The sequence below is a fragment of the Myotis daubentonii genome, chromosome 9 (assembly GCF_963259705.1).
Source record: "Myotis daubentonii chromosome 9, mMyoDau2.1, whole genome shotgun sequence".
NCBI classification, from domain to species: domain Eukaryota; kingdom Metazoa; phylum Chordata; class Mammalia; order Chiroptera; family Vespertilionidae; genus Myotis; species Myotis daubentonii.
In genome coordinates this window covers 51867954-51887283 of record NC_081848.1, presented here as the reverse complement: position 1 = coordinate 51887283, position 19330 = coordinate 51867954, and the positions used below count along the sequence as shown (strand labels likewise).

General features: G+C 46.2%; 1 protein-coding gene across 12 annotated transcripts in view; it reads right to left on the bottom strand.

Annotated features, from left to right (window-relative positions):
- Positions 1–19330, bottom strand: part of BMAL1 (basic helix-loop-helix ARNT like 1) — a 105582-nt gene that overhangs the window by 15508 nt on the left and 70744 nt on the right. For 4 of the 12 annotated variants that reach the window (XM_059708953.1, XM_059708960.1, XM_059708964.1 and 1 more), the window contains 10 exons: positions 18336–18482; positions 17651–17671; positions 15965–16003; positions 15652–15693; positions 14016–14173; positions 12237–12316; positions 7094–7186; positions 5895–6012; positions 3150–3299; positions 1041–1287 (listed from right to left, as the gene is read on the bottom strand). In XM_059708953.1, the coding sequence (XP_059564936.1) occupies positions 1041–1287; positions 3150–3299; positions 5895–6012; positions 7094–7186; positions 12237–12316; positions 14016–14173; positions 15652–15693; positions 15965–16003; positions 17651–17671; positions 18336–18475 (1088 nt within the window). In that variant the 5' untranslated portion in view covers positions 18476–18482. The remainder of the gene's footprint in view (positions 1–1040; positions 1288–3149; positions 3300–5894; positions 6013–7093; positions 7187–12236; positions 12317–14015; positions 14174–15651; positions 15694–15964; positions 16004–17650; positions 17672–18335; positions 18483–19330) is intronic. The other 8 variants (XM_059708955.1, XM_059708961.1, XM_059708956.1 and 5 more) reach the window with 5 other exon arrangements.

Below are 19330 nucleotides of genomic sequence, written 5' to 3'. Positions count from 1 at the left end.
TATACACGTGTACATGACACATGTATGTATGTGTGTATATATGACAGAGTCAGCCCTCTGAAAATCACCCGGCTTCGGCCTTGTTCTCATATATATATATATATGTATTTCATGCAACTGAATTACACTAAAGTTATAAAAACTCAGGGAAAGAAAGCAAAGAAGCCTTTCAAAGGGGTTGTTATAACAAGTAATCAAGTTTTGGGAGGTTTAAAAATGGTAACTATATTAGGTAAAAATGTGGTAGAAATCTACACCCCAGTGCAAAACTTATCCATTTTACTGCCAACTTTTTATCAGGAAAACCAAACACCAGAAGGTCCAGCAGCAGGAGCCATCAGGACCTTGGAAAATGTCTTCTTTCCCCGCACGGAGTGACTTTGCAGGAGCCTGAAAATGACTAGCCTGCGAATATTCTTAAGAGGCAGCAGAGGGCAGTGGGAAACCTGGGACCGCTGGGCCTGCAGCCCAGGTCTACTACCAACGAGTGCAAGTCCTGGAGGAAGCCAGGCTCCAGGCTGGGCCTCAGTCCTCCTCCATAAACGATGAGATGGACAATCAGTGCTGTCCACCAGAACCTTCTGTGATGATGGGAACGTTTCATATCTGAGCCAACAGCCACATGTGTATACTGAGTACTTGAAATGTGACCAGTGAGCCTGAGGAGTTTAATTTTAATTGATTAAATTAAAACTTGAGTAGTCACATGAGATTACCAATAGCCTCAGGACTACTCTTTTCCAAGTCCTAGTTCCCGAATTCCCATCACAGGAGTGGTCCGGGAACATCCCACATGTGCTGTGCCTACGGGTTCTCTGGCCACGGGCATCCAACCACCTACTTAACTAGCTCCACACGCCAAGAATGAGAGGAAATCTCCGCATTTACAATGACATTCTTATGGATCTCAGATTTTAGCAGCGACCACATCACTTCCTCTCGCTTTATTCTTAGGAAAGCCAGCTCATTGCCCCATTGTCTCTGCTTTACTCGGGGTTGAACTCCCCATTATCATTTAAGAGTAACATGCAGGCGCTCACCTCTGGTCTACAAAAACAAACTTCCCGTCGATGGCATGCCGAGAAACATATTCCATAGACTTCACCCTGATTTCCCCGTTCACCGGTTGTGGAACCACATGAGAATGCAGCCGTCCTATCGCGACAAGGCAGCTGAGATTACACCCCTCATTGTCCGGCTCATTGTCTTCATCCAGCCCCATCTTTGTGGGTGGCCAGCTTTTCAAATAGCCAGTGCTGTGGATTGTGCAGAAGCTTTTTCGATCTGCTAGAAAGCAAAGTCCACGGTTAGTGGCAGTTGGCTTTAGGGGACAGAAAGGAAGACTGAAAATTAACTATCATCCAGTGTCATGTGTGTTTAGTCGAGCTGGTTAAACCAAGGGAGAGGTATGAGTCTACCTGGGGAAAGGAAGGCTGCCCAGAAACACAATGTGGAGGCAGATCAAGAAGGATGGGCTCTGGCTCAGGGACGAGGACGTGCAAAGGCTGAGGATGTGCCAAGGCTGAGGATGTGCCAAGGCTGAGGATGTGCAAGGGCACAGAGCATAGCTGGTATACGAAACAGCATGGAGCTCTGTATGGTTCAGTGAAAGGGAGGGGCTGGGGGTGCAGCTGGAAAGGCAAGTGGGGCCTTGGATTATTTGCTAACAATTGTGCTGGTCTTTTCTGTTAGGAAATGAAGATCTCCCAACGGGATTTAAGTGGAGAAACAGCAAAATCAAATCAGGGGTTGGAGGCTCTAGAAGCAGAGTGACAGGTGAACTGGAAGAGGAGACCAGGAGGAGGAGAATCGCAGTGAGAGGCGAGGGCTGCGCTGGGCAGTGCCCTGAGGAGGCGGCAGGGGAGGATGTGGGAGAAACCGCTGAGAATTCCTGGGATTTGGTATGATTATCCAAGTATTTGGCATGAAAGAAAGCAAATGAAGGTAACTTGATTTTACTTTGGGACATAGTAAAAGTGTGGAGCACCTTGGGTTTCAACCATAAAATCCTTGGAGTGTTTAGCAAGCTTCAGGTCTGTGCTAGTGACTGGGAACTGTAGAAACCAAATCCTGTTAAGGATTTAACTTTTCTTCAAGAGCAATGGGAACAGCCAAGGGTTTGAAGTAGGGAACTGATCAGATTTGCATTTTAAAAAGGTCTTTCTGGCTGCTGTGCGGAGAGATGGAAGGTGTGTGGGGTCTACTTTACAAAGACAGGGGGGAGCTGAGTGCAGCCTGGATCTAGGGATAGTGGTGAACGTGGAGGTGGATAAACAGTTCAGATACCTTCTGCAGAAGGAATTCACTGTGGCAGGGCTTTGTGACTGTGGGGTGAAATGGGGTGAGGGTGCCTCTCGGGTGTCTAGTATGTGCAACTAGGTGGATGGCGGTTTACATTTTGCTGTATTATTAGTTTTTTGCTGCTATTTATATCAAGGAGAAGCTCAGGTGGTTACTTTTACATCTATCATGTTTAGAGATGCCCTCGAGATATCTAAGTGGTAGATTTAATAAGCAGTTAATTTATGAATCTGGAGTTCAAAAGAGAAGTCTAGGCTAGAAATATAAACTTGGCAGTTATTGACATATAAATGATATTGAAAGCTAAGGGATCACCTCTGGATGGAGCAGATATAGAAAAGAGAAGGTGGCCCCAGACAGGTGAGGAGCCCGCAGCAGGAACCAGGAAGAGGCTGGAGTGGCTGAGGGTGGGGAGACGAGAATGGGGTTTCATGGGATCTGAGGAAGAGAACACTTTAAGATGGCAGAAAAATGAAAAGTGACCTTTGCATTCAGCATGAAGGTCACTGATGAATTCAGCAAGAATAGTTTTGATGGATGGGCGGGTTGCTCAAGAGGCAGTTAGAATTGTGGATGGGAATATCTTTCCCAACCAATGACAACAAGCAGAATGTAAGCAGAGGAAGCCTTCCCAGGACTCTGTCGCCCTGAAAGCCCATCAGGGCTTCCAGCTCTCCCTGCCCCCCCTCTCCCACGTGGTAGGTAGCGGGCAGTAGGGTCCTGGCTGCAGTCCTGGGACTTGCCGCTCTGGCCAGCAGGGAGACGCTGAGCCAGTGCCCTGCTGAGCGCACCCGTGTAGAAGCGAGAATCACCTGGGACAGGAGGTGGCAGAAGTGTGAAATGGTTACCTTTTTTCTTTGAGCAGGTGGAGGGGAACTCCTTGTCTTCAACCTTTACTGAAGGCCTGTTACACTTCATCCTACAGAAGAAAGAACGCCGTGCTCCAGAACATAACCGAGATGGCCCAGGGGTTATATCTGTTTTAACTGGGAGTCCAGCTGCAAATCAATACACAAAACGTGATAAACTGAGAGCAGTGTTGTCTGTCAGGAGGGGAGTGTGACCTTGAAGAAAGCCTTTTCTTTCCTGCCTCCCTGCTTATAGCGGTGACATGAGAATAACATTTCTCCTCAGGTTAGGCCTTAAAAGATGCCATATGGGTAGGGAGGTGGTCTGGCGATGTTTCTAGTCACGTGGAATGCAACCCCTGGAGGAATGGACAGGGTGCTCTGGGGGATAAAAAGAAACAGCACCGGGTTCCTATCCAGCAGGAGCTTAGGGCTGAGAAGGGGAAATGGAAGTTCATCATGAAAACACAGGGTGATGTATGATTAGTGCCAAGCGAATGGCAGACACAACCTGTGCTTCCCAGGGGAGAAGAACATAGGCTGGGACTTGATGGGCAAGATTTCGATGCTGAAGTGGAAAGGATGAAGCAGAATACTCCTAACCTCTCAGTCCAGTTCCCTGGACCCCACTTAGGTCTGTGCTGTCTAGTTTAGCAGCTGCCAGCTCATGCAGCTGTTGCACATCTGACGCACAGGCATGCTGGCGGGGTGTGCTGTGCGAATCCACACAGGATTTCAAAGACTTAGTACTAAAAAAGGTAAAAGATCCTCATTTTGCATTTATTGGGTTAAATAAAATATAGTATTACAATTAGTTTTACATTTTTTACTATTTTTGATTGCAAATGTGACTCATATTTGTGGTCTGCATTTATGTTTCCATTGGACTGTGCTGTGTTAAACCAACTGAATTGGAGTCTTGGGGGAGGGGGCAGCATGACTGTGACCTTGACAGAAACACCGGCTACTTATCACTGCAGAAGCTGCTGCTACAGATCCTGTTGGGGCAATGCGCGCCCACTGACCACCACGGGTCAGGGCCAAGGCTACTGCCCAGGGCTCCTCCTGGTCTTACCTCCTGCAACCTCCCTCCCACACTGCCGCCTCTGATCTTCCCAGAATGCCAGTCCGAGCCTGTCCCACCTGGTCAGAGCCCCTCCCTGTGTCCCCACCATGGAGAGGCCTTCGTATCCAGCCCTCCCCTGCCCATGCATGGTTTTTTCCAGCAGCATCAAGCAGCCGCATGGCAGGCGCCACACCTCTGCACCCACCCACAAATCATTTCCTCGGCTCTCTTCCTCTCTTTCTCACCCGGCAAACATTAATTCATCTTTTCAAACCCACTGGAGTTGTCACCTACGCGGTGATGCCTGTCCCAGCGCCCACATGAGAATTAATCATCCGCTCTCTCTGCCTGGCACCACTTCTGTGGCTGCACCTATTATGCAGGGAGCTGTCTGACTCCTTGTCTCCAGGACTATCTGGTAAGAACCTCAAAGATAGGGGCCAAACACCATTCATCTCTTTCTCCTCAGGTCACCAAAACGTTGCAAGGGCCAGACTACAAAGGACACGTCGCAGAAATCGCATTGTACTTTTAGGAAGAAGAGGAGTGCCTTAATGAAAAGGATAGTTTAAAGGAGATTCCTCTGGTGGTATTTCCCTCCAGGGATTAAAACAGGGAGCTTGGAAGCAGGAAACTGGTTAGGCCATGACTGCACTGGGCCAAGATGTGCCGGGAACTGTCCCATATGCTTTATGTATATTAATGTGTTTAATCCTTGCCATAACTCAAAGACAAAGGTACTATTTTGCAGATAAGGAGGCTGAGGCACAGAGAGGGTAAGTAACTTGCTCAACGTCACACAGCTGGCCAATGGTGGAATCAGGATGTGAGCATGACAATCTGATTCCAGAGCCCACATTCTTAACTGCTGTAGTGCACAGCCTCCCTTGGGTCTAAAGGAGAAGAGAACTACAGGCCCTCACACAGGAGGCAGGAGAGGATGCAGGAACAGGAAGCTGGGGGAGTGTGCACAGTGGTTCCACTGCTGCAAGAAGGAAGCCAGGAAGGGGAGCCAATCTAAGGAGGAACCACTGTAGTCAAAGAAAACTAGCTATATTTCATTTCAAGTTTTCTTACTTTTGTGAGGCTGCATGTATACAACTCAGATAAACAGAGCTGATTATTTTGGGGGAGAAACAAATCAACCTGGTGTGAGACATTTAGGGGCATATAACTGGTTCTGAATTCCTAGGGGAATTTCCGGGTTCTTAAAAAAAAAAGACTGAAAATCAGTCTGGCCCGGTGTGCTCAGTGGTTGAGTGTCGACCTATGAACCAGGAGGTCACGGTTCAATTCCCAGTCAGGGCCCGGGTTGCAGGCTCAACCCCAGTGTGGGGCATGCAGGAGGCAGCTGTTCAATGATTCTCTCATCATTGATGTTTCTATCTCCCTCTATCTCTCTCCCCCCTCCTCTCTGAAATAAATAAAAATATATTTTAAAAAAGACTAAAAATCAAAAATAATAAAATCGAAGTAGTTGTTTTCCTCTCAATGAATTTGGACATTGAATGTTTTCTTCTTTATGTAAACAAAACAAACACAAAAGAATGCACATAATTCCATTTTGCCAAAGATAGGAGGGAAGAGAAGGGACCCACACTCTTAACTGAGTGCGTTCTGTGGTCCCTGGGTGTGCAGTTGCACGGCGCTGAGGAGGCAGCAGCCTTCTCTGTACTCACTTTTCGCATCAATGAGGCGCTCCCGGGGGGCCGTGTCAGAGGAGGAGAGCTGCTCCTTGACTTTGGCAATGTCTTTAGGATGCAGGTAGTCAAACAAACTCTGGCCAATCAGATCATTCTGTGCGCATAAAGTATCAAAAATGACAAGTCAACAGCATGTAGAGTATAAATTATCTAAGTGCTTTCCCTTTATGTTGTATTTTAAGCATGACAATTTCAAACATTTCATGAGAACTTGCACACATGTGCACTTTGTCTAGATATGGACATTGGGAGGTTGGTTCTGATAACACAGGTGGGGAAAGGGCTCAATTACATAAATAGTTCATGTTCCCTGAAGACACGAATCTGTGCATTCTTTTTTATTTCTGATGCCCACAAAGTCCCTTCTGAGATCCCTGGGGGAGGACTGTAGGCATGGGCTCTGCCTCTTGCTCCTTTAAGTCTCTCTGTTCCTAAGCAATTGTTGGGTCACACCGAATGCTTCCATAACCTATTCTGTTAGTAGACATAACTTTCTTGTAAGACTAAAACGAGTAAAATATTTGGAAAACATGAAATTTACTTTAATTCTAATTCATACAAGTGTTATATTGACTCTGATTCTGCCCAATCCAGTGTTCATGCAAACACCAGCATGCCACGAGTGACAGAATGAATGAATGAATGAGTGAATAAAACCTCTAGGGACACAATAGGTGAATAGCTAAGCCCTAGAAGCTTCCATAAATGTTATTATTTGATCCTACAAACATTCCCAGATGGTATGGATCATTACAACCAGATTTTACAGGAAGCTGAGGTTCAACAAAGCTAGCAAGTGGCATGTCACTGAAAGCACAGCACGGGTGGGTTCCATTTCCCTGTTCTCTGGTATTGTATGATCTGCCTGCCCCCCTTCCTCCACCTCTGCCCCGCAGTTGAGGGGTATTTCTTTTGCAGCAATAAGAAAGTTAGAAAGCTGCTGCTGAGATCAGAGTCAAACCTTTCAAATGGTGAAACATGGATCATACATATGTTAAACAATTTTTTTAAGTTTAAATTAATTTCTCTAGTAACAAAGAATTTTCTGGAAGAAGGATTGGTGGGAGGACAAAATAAGCATTTCACATGTGACTTGTATGCTATAATTATTCTGCAAAGTGGGGAGACCTTTTTGGGTGGCGGCTGCCCACCACCAACAGGGGCACGAGCAATACCTGGCTGTAGTTGAGGATCTTGAAGACAGACTCTGAGACAAAGAGTATCTTCCCTCGATCACATCCTACGACAAACAAAAATCCATCTGCTGCCTAATCAGGAGAAATGGATAATCAATTTATCACACTTCAAGAAACATGACTGTAATCACTTTGATAGCAACTAAAGATTAGTGTTCTAAGTAACCAAAGCACTGGACTGCTCTCATGGACGATTTCACAGGTATGCTGAGCATAGGATGCTTAAAGCAAATTTCTGATAGAAAAACAAGATTCTCTCCAAGGCAGATCTATATCATCTATGTCATCTAGTGATTACAGGGGAAAGTCCAATTATTTAATTCTGTTTCACAGCAGAATTCAGCATAACAATGTTCCTTTGATTGCATTATGGTCCAGAGACGTCATATGTTATAGCTCTAATTGAAACAACTCTACGCAGTCTGAGATTGGAAGGATCTCTAAGTTCGGAATCCCTTCTCCAATCTCGGCTACATCTGTCCACGACTTAAATGGCTCCATTTTGGGGGAGCACTGGGACAGTGGTTTTTGTAAGATTTTATGCTGACATTTGGAGTAGGGCTGCATCATCGGTACTGTTTTAATCCCCACTTCTGCCCCAAAATGACTCTAATGTACGCAGGATTGAAAGCTAATGCTCTCAAATATTATCCTTTGTTTTATTTTAATTTTTATTTTAATATATTTTATTGATTTTTTACAGAGAGGAAAGGAAAGGGATAGAGAGTTAGAAACATCGATGAGAGAGAAACATCGATCAGCTGCCTCCTGCACACTCCCTACTGGGGATGTGCCCGCAACCAAGGTACATGCCCTTGACCGGAATCAAACCTGGGACCCTTGAATCCACAGGCTGACGCTCTACCCACTGAGCCAAACTGGTTAGGGCTCAAATATTATCCTTTGACCCATGGCTAGGCTGTTTGTTCCTAAGTAAGATAAGAAAAGCAAAATTTTCCCCTCAAACGCTTCTTACTCCGTTGCTTTACATACAAGTAAAAATCTACAGTGCCAGTAAGGACAGGTGTAGAGACAAGACAGTATCTGTTAGAGAGACTGAAGCGGGTAACTACCAAAGCTGCAGCATTCGAGAGCTTAGACTACTTCATATGTGAGCACGATTCCTAGCCCCCTTTTCAGATGGACAAACTGCTCATCTCCTGCTGGGGTCTCTCCACTGCCTGGGAATCTATCCCAATCTCTCGGGGACTTGCTCTTTACTCACCCCCCTGCAGTTCTAATACATGGTGGGTCAATTTTGCTTCATTCACTAGCTCTCAGTCTGTTCTTGGGAAAAATATAGAGAAACTCCATTCTCTTTTCCACAAAAGGACCTTTGGGATACAGCTTAATTCAAGGAACTAGGAAATAAATTCATGCGCCAGAGGTTAAAGAATGGCACGTGCACTCGTGCTGGGGTGAAAGGAGTGAATGAGAAGGGGAACAACTGCAATGGCTGTGAGAGAAGCCAGTGGGCCACCCAGCTGGGAGGAAGCCAGGATGACCTTTTCCTAAGATAGGCTTCTGCGTGGGTCCAGGGGCAAGGAATGATGGTGAAGGGGAAGCAACTTTGCAAGCACCATCTGCTGGAAGCCTCATTCAGTAAAAAAAAATAAATAAATAAGGTATTAATAACTTCTTCATGTGCCTTGCACACAATCATTTTCAACCAGGTAAGTAGTTTGAGGCTTTGCATTGATGAAGTGATGAGGCACCCAAGGTGCCTATGAAGGTGACTGTGGCATCGTGACACCTGCGTCTCCAAAGGCCAGTGACGAGTCAGTGTGAGGATGGCTCAATGCATCTGACCCTGCTTCACTGGGCAGATGACACCATTAGGGGAAGGTGTGGGGTGAGGGGACTCAGGAGCAGAGGGGTAAGGACACCTGAGCACTATGGGGACTCAGGAAAAAGGCTGGCTCACTCCTGGAGAATGGTGCTAGCAGGTAACCAGAGCCCTGGGAGGGTCTGCCTATTTTTCAAACCATGGGGAAGCAGGGCATCTAGATATTACAAGCAGTCCAGGCCGACTGCCTGACACCGTTCATTAATGGTACTTGGAAAGCACTTAGTGAGGCAGGCAGTCAGCTTTGTAAGGAGAAGCAGAAGTCCAGTTCCTGCTGCCAAACTGTTCGAAACAGTCTGAATGGTCCTTGCTTCTGTTGAAGCAAATTCCTGGGGACGGGGTACCTGGAATTGGCAAGAGTTTAGACAGGACTTCACAGCCACTGAAATGCGCCGGAGATGAAAGGAAAGTTTTATGGGGGTAGAGAAGACAGATCATCACTGCTATTATATGAAATGGAAGAGCAAAAGGGAAGTCCGAGATGAAGTATTTAGCTTGAACAGCATTAAAATCCTTGTTTCATACCCTGATAAGTTTGGACATCTGATAAGAAGTTATTTAGAAAAGCAGCAACAAGAAAATTACTAAGCATTTGTCACTATAAAAGGAGCCTATTTTATATATAACGTATTCTGTATACAATTATTTTTTCCTTAAAAATGTCATATTACCAATATAGCAATCAAGACCAGCCACATAATTTGTAAGGCTCTGTACAAAATGAAAATGCAGGGACGCTTGTACAAAAATTATGATGTTCCTGCCGAATCTCAGAGGGAAGGTGGGGGTGGGTGGATGGGTGGGAAGAGATCAACCAAAGAAATTCTATGCATACCCCATGGACACAGACAATAGTGTGGTGAAAGCCTGAGATGGAGGGTGGGGCGGATTAGAAGGGGTCAATGGGGGGGGGGGGGGGGGAAGGGGACTTATGTAATACTTTCAACAATAAAGATTAAAAAAAATTATGATGTTCAAAATGGCAATAGCAGAGCACAAAAGCTAAGCCTGGGCCTGGGTGACTGCCTAGGTCACATGCCCAGGAAGCCCTGGTGGTTTCTCTGGAGATGCAGCAGACAGTTTCTATCTGGAACTTCAGCAAACATCCTCTGAGAACAAGGACATCTGTTGGAAAGAAATGGAGGTGAGGGCAGAGTTGGGTCTGAGTAACTGTGCCCTGAGAGGGGTGATCCACAGATCGACATGAATGTGAGGGAAGCCATGGCCCCACCCTAACATGTTTACCTGTGAGTGGATATGCCTAGAAGAGTGCCACGCAGATAGAGTAAGTCCTCAAAAATGTTTGAATTAGTGAATGAATGAAAATGAAAGACACAGAAGGCATGCCTACCAGATCTACACGCCACATGAAGCCTCAAAGGATTGTTAATCATGAGCTGGAAGGCGGGACCATCTAATAAGTATATTTCGACAGAGATAAAAAGAAGTTCCAAAAAGTGAACTGCACCTATACAAGATGAAAAAGACCTGGCCTAACAACAATTCATGTGCAAGAGAGTCGGGGAGGGGCAGTACTACAGCTGCACCCAAAGGTGGCACTAAGACAGCTTCCATGGCAAGGGAGGTACCAACCAGGCCATGCCGCCTCAGACCTACTGGCCACAGCTGAAGTTCTGTTTTGGGCTATGAGGGCTGCTTCTGGAGGAGAAAGCTAGCAAACAGATTCTGGAAAGTGTGTGTGTCAAATGCTGCTGGGACAGGGGGAATTGCCCCCCCTCCTACCCCCTCCACTGTGGAGGCTGGAAAATCTTAGCCTGGGCTCTGCCACCTGCCCTGCTGCTAGGGGTGACCAGGCAAACCTTCTCGGCAAGTTGAAGTCCACTCCTGGGCTTCCAGGAAGCGCATCCTTTCCTGATAAAAAGGACCACTGGCCTGCAGCCTCCCCTGCCCTTCTTTTCCGGCTGGTCTGACTACTGAGACCTGGCACAGCCAGCTTGCTACCCCGAGGAAACAGCTGCCCTGCTAGTCCAGCAAAGGTGTGTGGGAGATGGAGCCTGGTTCCTGCTGACCTCACTGGAGCCCTCTCCACCCCCACCACAGCCTACCTAGAACCAGCTAAACTTGAGAAGCAAAATGCTGTTAGTTACAATATTATTGACCATATTTCCTATGCTATATTTTACATCCCATGACTATTTTCTAACTTCCAATGGTATGGTGCTAGGTGGGTACCGGAAATATCAGGGGGAACACTTTATAAAGTATATGATTGGCCAACCCCTGTGCTGTACACCTGAAGCTAATATAAAATAATATTTCATTTAAACTATAATTGAAAAATTTTTAAATAAAAAAATAAAGTAAAAATGAAAATTAAAAAACCCCCATTTGTTCATCAGGCCTTCTATTCCTCGCAGTTGAAAGCTTTCCAACGCAGCACGTCATGAAGGGATGGAGAGAGAAACTGGAGTAAGCAGGGAGGAGCCAGGCTGAGCCGAACACGGGTACCGACGACACAACCATCCACCTGGACTACCTCTATCCTGGCTTTGCAGACATCTGCTCAGAGAAGGGGGCCTTGATTCCATAGGGGCTTCAGCCAGTGAGGTCAGCCCTGGCTGTGCGCGGCGGGGGCAGATATCTTTCCTCTTAGTTATGTTTTCCTATTTTGCTTGTTACAATTTGCAAGAGGACATGTTTCTGAATTCCATTTCTTTCCCTTCCATTGACTCTTGCTCTGCCGGGAACACACCTTGGAGCCCGCACAGGCCCAATTCTGCGGAAGGCCGCGTTCCCATGGTGCCGCCTCAACTGCCTCTCGCAGAGACCGAGGAGATGAACGAGGAGCTCCAGTCAAGCAGGCGCAGCATCGCCGCCTCCACTTATTTTCCTCGCTGGATCATGGAGTCTTTTGAAGTTTTGCTATTTGGAAGGGATTCTGGTGTAAAGGTTTCGGTGGATGCTTTTGCGCTAGTGGTTAAGTGAGAATCAGAGAAATTCTCAATTGTTCAGTGTCAGTCCCTTTCTAAAATCTTCATGCAGGAATGTGGTTCTTAGCTACTGCCTATTTTTAACAAAGTCTTGCCTCTTCTGATTTAAAACCACAGTAGCACAGACCTTCCATTTTTGCTAAGCAAGGGCAGAAGGGAGGAGGGAGGTCTCAGAAGGAATGTGAGGCCTGTCCAAGCAAGAAGATAAAGAGGAAGTGGCCTAGGAACAGTTCAGGGTTCAGACATCAAATTCCCACATGCTGGGACTTAACCCTGAAATCTGTAAAAATAAGTGTGTGTAAAACAGCCCGTAATTGCCACATACCCTGAGGATGAGGTGTTTCAATTCATCATCTGACAGAAAAGTTGGTTTGTAGTTTGCTTCTGTGTATGGATTGGTGGCACCTTAGTGGGGAAAGAGAGAAAGAGTTGGCACATTTTATATTCAGATAATGTCTCATTTTATTTCACTGCCTCTAACCTACCACCAGGGATTTAAATTTGACCGTCTTTTTCCTTAACTGAGATAAGGCAAGACCTGGTTTTGAACAGAACCCTGTAATACCAAAGAGAATTCCGCTGAAAAGAGAACACTGTTGCCCAGGAGACTGAACGAGCGTGCTTTTGTCACCACGGGGAAAACCAAGAGATAACAGACGGAAGTTACACATCTGCTTCTAAGAGAGAAGGCAGCTCGAGGAGCAAACTGGCTGATGCCCCTGTGACGGTTCCCTCCTCCCAAGGTGTGTATTCAATGGGCCGTCTAGCAGCCCCTCAAATCACCACTCTACACGCGTGGGAAGTCATCCGGTCTGCCAGGCAAGTAAATATATTATGGAGGGCATTTAGTGTGAGCTCCCCTTCACTGCTGGTGAGCTAAATGAGCTTGGCAACCCAGGGAAATGCATCACTTCAGTAAATGCAACTCGAGGCCCCGGGACTGAAATGGATAAGACTTGTGTTTAAAAGGCTGTCAGTTGGGCGTCTTTCAGAAGAACAATAACAGAGAAAAATGCCAGCAGTAAATGACTTGGAATCTGCAGAATGATGAGTGGAAGAGTGAAGAAATAAAATGAAACAGGTCCATAACAATTCAAAGTACCAAGGGGAAGGAGGTAAACAGGACGTGTCTGACCTCCATGTCAACCAGCAAGCACGGATTATTGATTCACACCCGCTTCTGTGATAACTGGAGTTTGCACTCTTCTACTTTAATAGAAACTGGCTGATAGTAGTTTAGTCTCTACCATCTCAGCTAGTATAAATTTTTAAATGCCATTCTCCACGCACAGGATACAATTATATTTCTGAATAACAATCAAAAGTCAGACAAAACCGGCTACGTCTTATTTTTGGTGGCTTTGTAGAAATAAAAAGATGTAGTTCTTTTGCCACACGGCTTAGAGATCTGACTGAGCGCCCACTTTCCAATTGCCTCAAATAGCCCAAGACTAGCTATGGAAAATTCCAAGAACAGCATTCACTAAAAGGCTGATAATGTTTCAGATTTCTCCTGTGGTTTGGATAAGTCACTTCCACAGTTCTGCCTCGTTTTCTCAACCTCACCACACTCAGAGAAGAAGGAAAATACTGCCTCTCCCATAAAGGGTCTGGCTAGTTTGGGAAAATTCCAGGAAGATGACTATGTCAGTGTTCATTTCTAGCAATAAAAAAAAACAACGCAGCAAGAATCATGAACCAGTAACTCTTCAAAGGAACCATGATGGATTTTCCTCTTAAACATGAGACTGACTTTTCTGGGTCACTCAGTGCACTTAGATTTCTGATGCTTGTCATGTATGCATGGGGTCTGACTACATGACACATATGGGGCATCAGTGGTGCCCTCTCTGATATGTGCATAGTCTGACCACACACACAGACATGCTCACAGCCTCTACCCTCTGGGATAAAAGGCCGTGGAACTGCATCTTGATACTCACTTCATTGGGCATCGTGTCTACTGCTGAAAATTACAGGCATATTACTCAAGGCGACACATTTGCAAGTCATAAACATTTGCCGTAGGGACGTAGGAACATTCTAGGCAAGGGTGGTACATTTGTGGACAAGGGCGTAAAGGACAGTAAACCTGGGGTCTCACCTCGTAGTGTTTTCATGTGCTGAACAGCCATCCTTAGCACAGTAAGTTTATCTAATTTCCTGGACATCGCGTTGCATGTGGGTACCAAGGAAGCCAATTCGTCAATAAAGCTGTTCATTTTATCCCGACGCCTCTTTTCAATTTGACTGTGAGCTTCCCTGAACAATAACATGAATAACGAATTCTATAAAATGTAACCCAGCATTAAGGAAACAAAGACAAAAATAAGATATAACTGTTTTCAGTAATCATCTGGCAAGGCAAATTCAGAATTTGCAGACTACTTCAAACTGGACTTTTTTATTAAAGTCACTAAAAACGTGGCCTCTCTGCCAGGTCAGGATTAGTTTTTTTAAATGCTTATCTCATCCTTCCTTAGAATTAAGAAATATTTTTTAAAAACTGTCTTTTCAGACTAAACTGTATTGTTAATTTCTCATTTCTTTTCCTCTCAGCCTCTATAAATTTGGATTTGAAGATGGAGGCAGATGAAAAAAGGAGGGTGGTAGAGTTTTTAAAGAGCAAAACATCCAGAACCGCCATCATATCAGCAAGGGTCCTATGGTCCCAGGTGAGCCGTCTCTGAGGGTTGGAAGGAGCCTGCTGTGTGGCTCTCCAGACTCGCTGGGTGAGTTGCCAGGTAATTAATGCTGCCATCCTTGGATCAAATATGACCCCACATAGATACAGCAGATGCTACATCTGTCCCCAGAACTTCTTCCAAAGAACATGACACTCCTCCCTCCCAGGAGCTGCTGCCCCTGCACACTCCCTGACTGGTTTGCACCTGCCATTTGTGACAGCCCCCTAAAGAGGTGCATCCACGGTGGAAATGTAGTTCCCTGCTGCCCTGGCCAGGTAGCTCAGTTGGTTAGAGCATTGTCTTGATATGCCAAGGTTGCAGGTTTGATCCCTGGTCAAGGCACATACAAGAATCAACCAACGAATGCATAAGTAAGTGGAACAACAAAGTAATGTTTTTCTCTCTCCCTTCCTCCCTCTAAAACCAATGAAATTAAAAATAAAATTTTTTTAAAAAGAAAAAATGTCGTTCCCTGCTGCTGCCATAGCAACAGAACCATGCGAGCTCCTGCCAAGGCGGGTCTGCCAGAGAAAAGTGAGAAATCTCGGGTTAGTCAAATTCTGCATCTCTCAGTTCTGTCATGACGGCCTCAGAGCAGGAGGGTTGAGGACCACATGGACCGGGATAAGCAAGTGTGGTTGGAGGCAGGAGGCACTATGTTAGAGCACCTATTCCAGGGAGCAGGGCATCTCCCATCCTGCCTACAGGAGCAATTTTCAGGGCAACATGGGCCCCTTTCAGAGGCGAGGGGCGGCCCAGGAGCTGCATCACTGCGCCCGGTCTCCTCCAGGGCCCTGCAGGCAGGAAGGAGTAACCTGCCAAAGACCAGAGGGAAACCTTAGCCTTGACTTATTTTCTGCTCCCTCCAAAGTCCTTCGGGTTACCCATGCTTAGACAGGAAAGAGTGAAGGCAGCACAACCTGCAGAGAGGGAGGGCAGGAAGCCACGGACATGACTATGTTGAATGAACCGCTAGATGGGGACCAGATGCACAGAGCCTCCTCGGCGGCCCCCAGGAGACCAGCAGTGAGACAGAATGAGGCCCCTTCTTACCTGGCGTTTTTTATCCTTCCTTGGTGCTCTGCAAATTCTAACCTGGAAAAAAAAAGCGAAAGATGAAAACACAAACCAATGAATGTCTTCTTCCCTTTTCAATTAATTTCTCTGTTTAATCCCTGTCATCTCCACAACACACAATGTTGATTGTCAGCCAAACTGGGGGCTGGGGGAAGACAATCTTGAGCCCACAGGCTCACAGCCTCCTTGTTTATCCCCCATCCAGGACATGGTGGAACCTGCACCAACTAATAGAATTTGCAGTTATGACTATAAGGACGCTGAAGTTAAATGACTGGGCTCACGGTACCTTCCATGGGGGTCATCTTTGTCTGTGTCCATGCTTTCCCTGAAAAAGAGACAAACGAGCAAAAAAACCACAAAACAAAACATGACTATTAAAGACATACACAATACCTTCTAATCATAATGCCAAAGGCTCTCATTCATCCAGAAACCAAACAATTAGAAAGGTCAAATAGCATAGTACTGATTATGGATACGTAAGAAACATATATAAGTAAAAACAACTTGAAACTATATAAAACTCGGACTGGTTTTCCAGATTACCAGATGAAATTTATACATAATCTCAATAGAGTTTTCATGTTAACATATTTTACCACATTGTGTGAAAACTGGGAATAGGTTGCACTTATGGAAACTGTTAGTTCATCAGCGTATCTAAGTAACTACAATACCTACAATAAGTCATTCTGGATAAATGGAGCTTATTCATTTGCAAAACATATCAAGCATCAGATATCCGTGCATACATCCAGGCTGGATTGTGTGGGGGACTGAAGTGAGGAGGGAATCAGAGCACTAACAAAAAAGTGCTGAGCAGAGCCCCGAGGCGCCTTTCAGAGGCACTGCTGCCCAGTGTTCTGGTTCTCAGCATGTGGGGAACCCCAAGGAATGGGACAGAGGAGGGACTGGGGCAGAGGCTGTGGGACCCTATTTGGCTGCAGAGGTGCTGGGGTCCCAGCATGAACCTGCCTTCCTTCAACAGACTCCAGAAATCCAAGTTTCATGGCATCTTGTGTTTCAGTAGAAAATTGACTAGAATTCTCAGAGAAAGGAGTTCAAGGTCCCCAGGGTCGGCTCACAGCCTAATTCAGCTCCTAAATTTATGGGGCAGGCACTGACTCCCCCCTGGGCCTCTCCCTTTTCTCTTTATCCCATAGAAAGGAGGAAATGCACCATCCACAAAAGGTATTTCTAGGGCAAAAATGACTTTTCAGGAGCACTGAGTCATGGCATTCTGGAGCAGTGGTTCCTGGCAGCGCCCTGGATGTCCTCGCAGACAGTGTCTCTAGCTGGTCCCGAGTCCGGAGGAAATCACATAGCCACACAGGCAAATGGAAACTTCCATCCCCTTTGTCTGGGCTTGTGTCTGCTTACTGAGGCCAGAGTGGCCATCTCAGGGAAGAGGAGCTCTGCCTGGAAGGTGTGACGTTAGTACAACAAAATGATAGGAAAGGGATTACGGTTGCTCCATTAACAGAATCTCCATGATTTCAAAAGACTTTGCAAACTAGGGTCCCTGAGGGAAACCTGATGGTGACAAGGTTGGAAACCACAGATAGCAGAGGTCTTAGAACATGTTAACGGTCCATAGAAAACGTCTCCTGGTCTCTCTATTGGGGAATTACTGCCACAAAAGAACACCCTTCTGGTCTTCACTCCCATCCCTGGGCATTTGCTCTGAATCATCTGAGATAACTTGCATATTAACCGTAGCATCTCCACTGTGCTCCCCAAGTCTGATCTGTGAACTTTAGCATAACGGACATCTGCTGTTGGGGGGGACTCCTCCTTGGAGATTTTCCCTCATTAAACAAAAGCAAACCATTTAAATGGCCATTTGGGTAAGATTCCACACAGAGGCCTCAACAAAACAAACGTGCCTTTGACTGTTCTCCATACACTGCCTTATGCCCTAGTGTCTGTGCAGAGATAGAAAAGTTGTCTGTAAGTGTGAAAGTTTACTTACTCAAAAGAAAAGTCATCAAGTCTAAAAAAAAACACACACAAAAATACTATTTAATATAACAGGTACATACTCGTTTCAATGTTCCTATGCTGTTTTTGGAGATGACCACTACTTACTTGTTCTGCAAATACAGGGTGTTCCCAAAAATGTATACACACACTTTGAATAATTATAAAGGCAGTGCTTGTTAAAATACATTTCATTTTCAAGATCGAGCTATTCAAGTGTATATACATTTTTAGGGGGACACCCTGTATTAACCAACTGGTGTCTGCCTCAGGGAGGGGCCCTCAGGCAAAGCTCTCTCTGAAACCGCTGAGGTTACACCCACGGCCTCAGTCACTTGCTCAAAGGAGCAAAGGAAGGTAAAGGCGGGGTCAAGGCAGGAACTTGGCTTTAAGGCTCTTCCCCCTCCCCACCCCCCCCTCCATACGGACAGTCTGGGAGGGGCTGATGCCTCAGCAGTGCTGGCGCTAGAGGCGCCCCCCCCCCCCCCCCCGCCCCCGGCACACTTGCTTCTGGGGCAAAGTAAATAAAAACTACTGTGTGGCCTCCTGGATTGCATCTTCCACTCCCATCCCTTTCCCCAAAGGGGGTCCCTCTTCCAGGAGGAGCAGCCCCCCATGCTCCACGCCCATGAACTGCCACTGTGTTCGCCAGAAGAGGACTAGTCTAAGGGCCTTACTGGTAGTCGGTGGAGCTGCCTTTCCGCTTGCGGGTGCAATCCACGCCACTGGTGCCCAGGGAGCTGGAGAGGAGGTCCGTGGCGCCCGGGGACATGAAATCACTGATTGTTGAAGAAATGTCCATCCTCTGGTCCGCCATTGGGAGTCTGGAATTGGGACAAGGAGGCACAGAGGCGAGTTTATTTCCACGGGCCCTAAATGCTGGAGGGCTCAGGTGGTGCTGGGCAGCGACAGGGTCCTGTTTGCAGCACCCACACCTCTCACCCAGCCCCTGGAACAGGCGCTTGGCAGGAAGGGAAGAGCAGCGTGCCTACTTTAGCGCTAGTACAGGTGATTTAGGCTCACTGTGCGTTTTCCTGATGAAAACCCCGGAGGACCCAGGTGTGGGCGTGGAAGAACTAAACCAGAGCCCAGGGCTCCGGGAGCTACGGCCCATGCTTCCCCCCCTAGGGGACCAAGTGTCCCAGATGTTCTATGAGAGTCCTAACTTCATTTTCTTCCAACCAAGAAATCAAATCAATGAAATAGATGATTTACTTGTTATCTTTGTATTTTTGATACAATTTTTGTAAATGTCATAAGCAAGTAGACAGTATACAGTGGGGCCTTGACTTACGAGTGTCCCGACTAACGGGCTTTTTGAGATACCAGCTGTCTCTCCACCGATTTTTTGCATTGAGTTGATAGAGTAATTTGAGTTAACGAGCTCCTTAACGAGCTCGGTTTCAAACGAATTAAACTTGTAAGTCAAGGCCCCACTGTACTTCCCCAGACTATACGGGAGTGGGGAGAGGGGAGTAAAATAAGTTTACAGTTGTTCGTAGGAAAAATAACATCATAATTAATAAATAACAATAAAAGAATAAACTTTGTTTCGTGTACTCACAACTATAAACCTACTTTTGCCCAGTTTGGTCCCTCTCTCAGCAGCCCAGGCAAAGTCTGTCCTATCTTCCCTGACTGTCCTTTCATACCCAGCATCCCCTGCAAGAAA